Here is a 10,290-nt window from a genome sequence, read left to right on the forward strand (position 1 = left end):
GCTACATGTTCGTGGTGCGCGGTTTGTTTACAAGCCTAGCGAGCTGCTAATACTTTTAAAACCGGCATAATGGAAAACACGCATTTCACTGTCTTCACACGCTCACACGAATTACTAATTCGCCAACTACTGGCGATCAATCGATCGCGATATAATACTTATTTTTTGTCCATTACACACCCCCCCCCCCCCTTGGCTCTTGGTCTCTGATGGGTTGGCCACCCCTGGACTAAATCTTGGCATGGAGCTTTCTGTCTGTTATTTCTCACACAATGAGTTATTCTTCACTCTTTGGAAATGTACTGACAGTATTGTATTTAATTTTTTCCCTAAAGACCAATTCAGGAGTTACAAATGTAGTTTCTTGTTTCCGTGGCAAACATATGGTGAGTGAAGAGGGTTGGAAATGAGACTGCAAAGGCTCTACCTTGTTTTACCTTGAACATTTTCACTTTTCACCATATTGACTGTGTTGGACATACAAGATTTATCGAGTTGAGTCTGGATTTCCTACTCTATTTCAATGAAAAATACATTGTTTTATATGTATTATATTTATATGTTTTATATGTACATACTGTTTTATATGTGTGTTTGTATGCATGTGAGTACTACACTAACTGGCGATAGTAAAAACAACAGTTTACAAGACTGATTTGGGTGCATGCACAGTTGTTTTTTGACCAGGTGTTAGTCTCAACCAGTCTTATGCAAACTGCTTAGAGATGCACTAGAAGGACAAGGACAAATATATTTGGATCTTCTGATATTTAGTGAAATGTTTAGAATTGCAACAAAATATAAAGTATGTAAAAAAAAAGTAGTATATTTGGAAGGACATTTTAGAATGAGCCAGGGAGGGGCAGAAAGAGGGGAAGACAGAGAAAAGAGAGAGGGGGAAGATAGAGAGATAGGGAGAGAGGTCCCTCTGGGAAAGATTCAGCATTCCCTCTGTTCCACAGCAACCCTGCTATTTTTGGAAACAAGGGATCAGGAAGATAGAACATAAGAAAGAGGATGGCACCAAGCAAGGAGTGCCAAGTGCATGTGTTTTGGGATAAAAAGGTAAGCTATATGCTGCTTGAGCTTGTGGGTCAAAATGCTGACCCAAAACACACATAATGTTAATGCCACCGAACATCATGGCTGGGACATTATACAGCACATCTAATGTTAATGCCACAGTGTTTGACTGACTGCCAAATACTCCAAGTAGGTGGGGGAGCCACATAGAGGGAAAGATTGATCCCCTTATCCTCACCTCAACTGCCACTGGAGTTCATTACCCCCTTTGAGGGATGGAGGAGACAACAGCACCCTTCGCTCAGTTTGACCCAGCAAATGTCTGGTTTCTCTCATGCAACATCTGGCATATTTACTTGTCCACATGGCAAATGTGAATTTTACTCAAAGTCTATGGGGGGTACATCAAATTCCATGAATGGGGGAGAAAACATATATGACAACTTATATTAGCAAGCATTACCTTTAATCTCATCATCCATGGTCTTCACCACCAAACTGCACTTATAGCATTGTAACCTCTAAAAACAGTGTCTCCTCTGAAACATATGTGGATTCAAGTACCCATTTGGCAATTCTTTAACTCCATTAGCCTGTTTACACCTTCCATTAACATGCATTTTATATCTGGATTGTATCTGGATTTACATGTTTCACTAAAATGTGTCCCCACTGTGAGATCCAATCTTATTTTCCCCATGTAGAAATCACACCAACCCAAACATTTGCATTTTACTTTCTGAAACCTACTATAAACATGGTTCTTCACGGGCTATTACAGGTCTACAATTCACTGTTAAATTTGGGCAGAAACCATCTATAACAGGCAACAAAGGAGAGGCAATGTTGTCCCATAGACAAGCCTCTGGTCGGGAAAATCCGTGGATGGCTACAAACCATATGCTGGGCAGACGTTTCAGAGAAAAAAATCATGTTGCTGTATAACCACGAAAAAAGAAACTGAGATGTTTGTTAATAATACAATTTTTTGTAATACTAAGCACCTAAATGAGATTAACACTGTTAAACTTTAAAGCAAATTACCTACAAAGATACTTATTATTGCAATTTAAAACACGATGCAATTAACATTTACCATAAGATAAGCTAGCTAGCCTGATAATTGGGAAATTGTTGTAAAATTAATTTTCAATCCAGAGCTGCTTCAGTGCAAGAGAAGGCTTTGTTGGGCAGCAGTAATTTATGTTGTCATCCGGCAGACCAGAGGTGGGGACTCGAGTCACATGACTTGGACTCGAGTCAGACTCGAGTCATTAATATTAAGACTTTTGACTTGACTTGAAAAAATATTCAGAGACTTAGACTTGACTTGGACTTTTACACCAATAACTTGGGACTTGAATTGGACTTGAACCTGTTTACTTGCAAAGACTTGATTTTTTTTTTACCCCAAATCTAAATTTTAAAACGCATATTAATATTTATAAAGTGCGCCCCATTAATTTCATTTCCGTCCTTCTGACGCAGACCAGTCCTCTGCTTTTCCACACTCTGTACGTGTGTGTGTGCATGGGCTGCAGCACAACCAATCAAATGGGGGGTTGGCGAACGTAAATTTTTACCGGGCGGGGTGTAAAATGGACACAAATTAAGTATTATATCGCGATCGATCGATCGCCAGTGGTTGGTGCCAGAGCGAACTAGTAACTCATTGAATCATAGATGTGGATCAGAGGTAAATAAACTAGATTTTTTTCCGGCGTGAGATATTCGGATGTGTGGCGTGAGAGCGTGTGAAGACGGTCAAATGCGTGTGTCTCACGCTCAATGCGTGAGAGTTGGCATCCCTGGGTTCTGTATCTGAACTCGGGGAAGAGAGCCTCTCTCTGTCACCATCATAATATCCAGTTCTATCCCAGCATGGATTGTGTATTTGAAGACATCTACGTCGAGAAAAAAATATATTGACAAAAGTGGAGCGAGTTTTCAGCTATGGGGACATCATTCATCGTGCACAAATGACATACATACTTTTGGCCAGCAAATGCAATGCAGAATAGTTTACTGAAATGTCTAAAGTTGCAGATTCCTGTTAATTGTTCAGTTCTTATATTTGTTTGTCTTGTGTCACTCACACATGTTCTCCAAGAAACCAGATAAGAGAAGAGAGGGAAAATGCTGTTATGGTTCTTTGTATTGTACTGTGAAAATATCAGCACTTTTTATTTGAACATGGAGTTCTACTTATGACTTTTTCACAGAATATTTATTTCTGGAAAATTGTAGTTTAAAGTATGAATATTTTTGCAGCTAAGTTTAACAAATTGAATTGTGCAATAAAGAGGTGTAATTTTAATTTTTTTTTATACTTCGTGTTTTCAGTTGCACATGTTTTATCAAGATTTGAGGAGAATACAGATTTTAAAAAGAACGCATGTCTATTATTTACATTAAAAATATACCTGCAACATTGGTAAAAAAAAAAAAAAAAGACTCGAAAGGACTTGAAATTCCAAGTTTCAGACTTGGGACTTGACTTGATTATTGCCTGTCTTGACTCGAGACTTGACTTGACTTGAGTGTCTTTGCTTGAGACTTGACTCGGGACTTGAGGTATAAAGACTTGGACTTACTTGAGACTTGCAAAACACTGACTTGGTCCCACCTCTGCGGCAGACACATTTCTACTTAATGTATGCAGATTCAGAAGACACATTATATTTACACTTGTATCAAATGCGGTCAAGCTCAATCTCTGACCACCTCCAAATGTGGTTTTAGTGATCTGGACGTGCTGGGTCTTGGGTGGAATTGGGTGTCTCAACGTAACCCAGTCACAAAAAATGCATGTTAAGGCAATGTGTAATCTAGAATCTAGAGTATTACTGCTTATACCAACCACTTTGTTCAGATTATGCAGAAGATATTTTCTTATAATAGCTTCTAAACCCCAGTGTTCCCAACAATGTTGAGGATCTGAACTGTACGTTTTGGCGTTTTTTTGTTTGTTTGTTTTTTATCCAGATTAAAACCTCCAGTCTTGCCTATGCATTGTATATTAACTCTTGTATGTATTTTTTAATATATACATTTTAATATTTTGTAAATTTAATTTTAGCATATTTATTATTCTTCTTTTTGGCATGAAAAATGTTTGAGTTTATTATAATATTTTTTATCATAAGCTAGAACCTTCGACTAGATATTTAAAATATAATAATAATAATAATAATAAATTTTATTTGTAATCACTTTACATTTGAAACAAACCTCAAAGTGCAACATGGTAAAGTGCATAGTAAAAAACATGGTAAAATATATGATCAGATATATGGTAAAATATATGGTCAAAATAATTCATTATAAAGATGTAGTATTGCAGTGGAACTTGGTAAGTGCCACTTTTTACCACCTCACAGACAGACAAAGCCTTTAAAAGGTATTCCTCTTTTGAGACATATACTCTGCAATTATATTTCAAAAACACTACATTACTAGTCATCCCACATGAAGGAGAACCTCACATGTTTTGATTTCGCCCTGGATCCTCCAACCACCAGAGTACTGAAGATTGACAGGTACAGGTAGAAAGCACGTTAACATATGGGATATAATTTTCAAATTCTCTGCTGCATACCCAAGCTGGAGAAATGCTATAGGCCTAACAGGCAGGACTTCTTGTGATGCAGTTTTTTTAATCATAACACAACAGCTAAAGTTATCATTATTCTGAGCCCTTTTTGACACACCAACTAGGTTTGACCAGTAAGAGAGACTGAGAAGGAAGATATTGTGGGTTGTAAGTCAAGCCTCAAGATCCGTCTGAGTTTCTCCCACAGGCAGCAGTTCATTCATTCACAACACCCCTCCATGTGGGAGCTGCGCGAACAGGATGCTGCCTCCCATGTGAGTGCCTTGCCCCCTTCTCCACCAATCAAAAGCCGGCTGTCTGCCTGGTTGCACATAAACATGGTGCCAATAGAAATATGAAAAGGGGGAGAAAACTGTAGTTCTACAAGCATTCTTTCACAATCACTTCATGGCCAGCTAGCTAGAACACCCAGACAGTTCAGTGTACTAACAGACATTAAGTTCATTTTGTGAGAATGGCTGGCCCTGAGGGAGAAAAACGACCTGCATGTCTCCACAATGACTTCCATTATCTGCCCTGCTAAGGAGTGTTGGTAGAGATGGGATGACTTAACAAGTCTCCAGTAATTCAATCTCAATCTTCATTATTTAAGGACTGTATCCATACCTTAAACAATTTTTCCTCAGAAGACACACCGGTGTCATTAACAGGTTAGGGTAAGATGACCTTCGTAAATCTGTGTTTTTTTGGCCTTTCAAATTAGTTGCCCTTCGTCATGCGCACCACATTCGGTCCCGCCTCCCTTTTGCAGTGAGTGCAGTTTCAGAAGGTAAACAACAGCCACTCCCCCTACAGTCAGGTCTTGCAGCAAAGCCGCAGGAGACAGGGGTATTAAGCCTTCTTTTATCCTTCAATAAATGTTTGTCCTCCCAAAACCTTGCTGTAAATGTAATTCAAATGCACGCGAAGGTTGTCATTTCAGGATTATCGGACTATTAGGCAGTACCAATGTATTCAATGAACCAGGGCGATACAGACGTACCACATCCCGTTTTATTCAGTTATAAACTTATAGCGTGTATGCATCAATACTGAACGATATCTGAGACGACACCCGACAGGAACATGCTTTCAACAGCAACCAGCAACACGCGCTTAACTTCAAAACGCTTTACAAGTTAGCAGTAGACCAATCACTGCAGCCTTATAGAAAATTGTGCAATTTTCCCAAAACATTAAGTTGTAAAATATTGTCAACCTTTGCCAATAAAAAATACATTTATGTATAGACCCATGTTTCAGTGCGTTCCACGTGTCATTAAACAGCAGTATGCAAATGGTCGAATCACTAAATCGCTTTTTTTTACAATGCTAAACCTAAAACGCATATCACACTTGCAATATAATTTACTAGCTAGAATAATCTGACCTATATGTAGACATCACAACACGCATTCTGCAAGTGCGCGCTACCAGCGTTCAGCCTCTGCCCATGCACACAGCTGGCCAATGTCCATTTCTGGGATGCGATTAATTGTTGTGATTGCATATTTTTGTTTACCTCGTTTGCGATTTCCTCGTGAGGGCAAGACGTCCTCGACTCTGGACAGTACTGAAAGATTATGAGATCATTTGAGGCTAACCACATGTAGCTAGCTAACTTAACCTGGGATTCTTCGGTAGTCTTCTTCAGTAGCTAGCCCGTGTTAGCCAACCCTGTCTTGCCCACGTTGGTGGTCGGATGAAATTGTGTCCGCTGCTTCGAGATGACAGCACGCTTAATGGTTTCCCCTGGAGAATCGAAGTAAAAAGTAGCTGTTGTCCAATTTACTCCATAAGAGGACACATCCGATGGCATATTATGTGCTCGACAGAACTGCGATGGCCGCCTGCGCAGTTCTAGGTTTACTTCCTAATTGTGTTGTTTCCAGACTTTATACTAGCGATGGGTATGGATTGCAATCAAAAGTACTTAGCTCCGTGCCTCAGGAGCTAGCTATGTGAAAGAAACCGCTGTTACCAGGTGTACTGTTAACTGGTTAGTTGACACGTCGAGCTAACGTTTTGAATTCGCAAATCCATGACGCATTACGATAGTAGCACAGGTCCTCACATCCGACAGATACATACTTCATCTCTTAACCTACAACCAGATAGTAGCACAGGTCCTCACATCCGACAGATACATACTTCATCTCTTAACCTACAACCAGATAGTAGCACAGGTCCTCACATCCGACAGATACATACTTCATCTCTTAACCTACAACCAGATAGTAGCACAAGTCCTCACATCCGACAGATACATACTTCATCTCTTAACCTACAACCAGATAGTAGCACAGGTCCTCACATCCGACAGATACATAATTCATCTCTTAACCTACAACCAGATAGTAGATCAGGTCCTCACATCCGACAGATACATACTTCATCTCTTAACCTACAACCAGATAGTAGCACAAGTCCTCACGTCCGACAGAAGGGGTACTACATCATCTCAACCTACAACCAGATGAAATCCTTCGCGTAATTAGTATAACCATTAGTTATTTGTTGCAAGCTAAATGGCTAGTTTCTTTCGCAACCATCATTCTAAAACATTTTGCATCTAGATTGCTCTCTCTCTCCTTCTCCCTCCTATGAGATTGTGCATCGCGTCTTACAACCTTACAACAAAATACGCTCACACTTAAAACTCTTTTGGCGCCATATTAATGACGTACCAGAAATTTCCGTTATTAGTGAACATTCAAAAAGCGTATATTTCACATAAAAGATACACAACAAAACAGAATAAACACTGTTTTACATACCTGTCAAGTTTGTTTTACCGAGCGATAATCATCAAGAACGTCAGCAGCTTGTCGAATCAGTAAATGGGGCGGTTCATCATACAGTAATCGTCCATTTTACAGTAAGTCCAATGGGGGGAGCTATCTCCAAAATTATTTACTATTACAATAAGAACAGGTAGGTCAGTTGGAAAAACCAGGCTAAGTTAAGAAATATCATCGTGTGGTCCAAGCCATGTCTTACATTTGAATCAGCTCCGCTTTAAGACTAGAGTAGGGGAGACCGGGCATGGTTGTAACATGGGGAGAGTTGTAACACCATCAGTTCCATCAATGAGATAGGGGTCATTGTAGTGTTCACCCAATTCCTCCCTGATCCCACATGGTGAATATCAAGGCTGGAAACAGGCACATGCAGATTCCATAGAGAAAAAAACTGATTATGATATGAGAAAGTAAATTTCTGAATCAAGAATATATATTTGTTTAGTACTTATACTATTGCAGATAAAACCATATGAATTATATTACATTAAACTGTACGTTCTCAGGAAAATTGTGATGCATTTTTCCCCTGTTAATTTCAAATCACCTTGCAAATACAGCTAGATAAACAATGGCTGACAGGGATGGGGTGGGTTGTAAAACAGCTTTAAAAAGTGTTACAACCATCACATTACATACAACTAAGGAACCATTCTTGATTTTTTAAATAAGTTTAAAGAATGCCTAGGCAGTGGGAAAGAAAGACTGACAGAGGTGTGCCTGCTAATGTTTTTTAAAAAGCATCTGATGAGATTACAAAGAAGGGCAAATCAGTCGGAGCAGTTGCAAAGGCACATGATATCTGCCATATAATACACACACACACACTGTTTATTATTTGACCTACATGTTCTTTACACAGGTACATTGTATTCATTTACACACACACACACACACACACACACACACACACACACACACCTGAGTAAAACAGAAAGTGAATATGAGTTATGGTCAGTCACAGAGAGAGATACATTGTTCTGGATTGTTCTTTTATTTCAGTAAACCTCTTTTTGAAGCATATTGCTTCTTTTGTCTACCGGTAATTATTACAACTTACCCCAGCATGTTACAACCTACCCGGGTAGTGGGGTACATTGTAACAAAGGAACACCATGTATTTGACATCCACTCATGAGGGCTGTGATATTTGAATTGAAGTTTGAATTGGTGCCATTTGTAGTAAACAAATGTGTGAACTTTGTATAAAAGTTTGAGAACTCTGGCACAAAGATTTAGTGAGTTACAGGTGCTGAAGCAAAAAGTGTTACAACCATACTCGGCCTCCCCCTACTCTTTAAAGCTTTTGTGATAGTGACTGGGAAACATATTTTTGAGTGGCTGTTGGAATAAATTGAATGAAGTTTAGACAAATGGGCATCTTGAAGTGTCTTCCAGTTGTAATTATAGCAAAGACCCCAACATATTTCTTGTTTTACAAATTTTTTGGTTTGTTCATAGTTCCTAGCATTTGTCAGTTCAAAAGAAGTTGTGAAGCTACGGAACCCCACAAGGGACATGGTAAAAAATTATTAAAAAAAAAAAAAAAAAAAAAAAACATGGGAGAAAGAAAAAAAAATGGCCATTTAAGAATGGGAAGGTTTCAAGGAACAAAACAGAAATGGAGGACGATTTAGATCAACCTTCCTTACACTTAGTCCATGTTCCCTGCATTTAGCGTACATGTTGCTAATGTACTGCAGCTCGTTGCTAATGAAATCAACCAAGGCTGCAAGGTCAGAGGATGCTTTGCAACAAGTGTTTCTCCTTGCGCTGAGAACTCTTCAGATGTCTCTCACTAAAATGAAACACATGTCTACTGCCAAGCACCGACGTAATTTCTTTATAGCTTGAACCAAGATCAAAATTAAAATCTATGTATTGGGTCATGGGTGTGCATCCTCCAGCATTGTGATTGTTTCTAAGGTTGCAAGACTCACCCGGAAGTTAAATTGAAAAGTTTTAGAGATCTCGCAAAAGTATCTCAGGATCTCGCAGAACATTTGTTTATTTATTATATAACTAACATGTTGCAAAAATCTATTTCAAATATTAGTGTTAGTTCTACAACAAGTAAATCCACTGAAACTAAGATTCAGATACATTTTCTTGCATTAGTGACCAATATTAAAAGGATGTGAAACTAAACATCCAAACTGACCTTTTATGCAGATGCTTGGTGTCATCATGTGTGTGTGTGTGTACATATATGCATTTGTGAACAAGAAATAGATCACTTCTAAACGGGGACGGGCATTCTGATCTTTGGTTACTGAAGCTGGCTCTTGGGACATGGAACATATGGAACGTAACCTCTCTGGTTGGGAAATAGTCTGAGTTGGTGTGTTAGGTTCCGAGATACCAACTAGATATAGTTTGGGTTGTGGAACCAATCCTCTTGTGTGAGGCTGGACTTTATACCTTTCTGGAGTTGCCCATGGTGAAAGGCGGAGGACAGGAGTGGGTTTACTCGTAGCCCCCTGGCTTGCTGCCTGTGTGTTGGGGTTTTCCCAGGTAGATAAGAGGGTTGTTTCCCTGCACCTTCAGGTTGGGGAACGGACTCTGACTGTGTGCTTATGCGCCAAATGGCAGTTCAGTGTACCCAGCATTCTTGGAGTATTTGGAGGGGATATTGGAAGATGCCCCTTCTGGGGACTCCATTGTTCTGCTGGGGAACTTCAAGACTTACGTGGGCAATGGCAGTAGGACCAAGAAGGGTGCAACTGGTAGGAACGGCCTCTACAATCTGAAACCAAGTGGTGTTCTGTTATTAGATTTCTGTGCTCATCACACTCTGTCCATAACAAACACCATGTTCAAGCACCAGGACACCTTAGGTTGCAGTTCGATGACTGATTTTGTAGTCATGTCATC

At 39.4% G+C, this 10,290-nt stretch overlaps 1 protein-coding gene across 9 annotated transcripts in view; it reads right to left on the reverse strand.

Annotated features, from left to right (window-relative positions):
* jade2 (jade family PHD finger 2) overlaps positions 1-7,472 on the reverse strand; it is a 97,707-nt gene extending 90,235 nt beyond the window's left edge. For 3 of the 9 annotated variants that reach the window (XM_076979386.1, XM_076979385.1, XM_076979384.1), the window contains exon 1: positions 6,138-7,278. Coding sequence is in view for 4 of the 9 variants with exons in the window: in XM_076979381.1 (XP_076835496.1) it covers positions 6,138-6,224 (87 nt within the window). In the remaining 5 variants the exon portion in view is untranslated. Of the gene's footprint in view, positions 1-5,242; positions 5,312-6,137; positions 7,279-7,392 lie in introns of those variants that run through there. The other 6 variants (XM_076979381.1, XM_076979383.1, XM_076979382.1 and 3 more) reach the window with 6 other exon arrangements.
* Positions 7,473-10,290: the final 2,818 nt, after the last annotated feature.

This window comes from Brachyhypopomus gauderio, chromosome 18 (assembly GCF_052324685.1).
Source record: "Brachyhypopomus gauderio isolate BG-103 chromosome 18, BGAUD_0.2, whole genome shotgun sequence".
Classification (NCBI taxonomy): domain Eukaryota; kingdom Metazoa; phylum Chordata; class Actinopteri; order Gymnotiformes; family Hypopomidae; genus Brachyhypopomus; species Brachyhypopomus gauderio.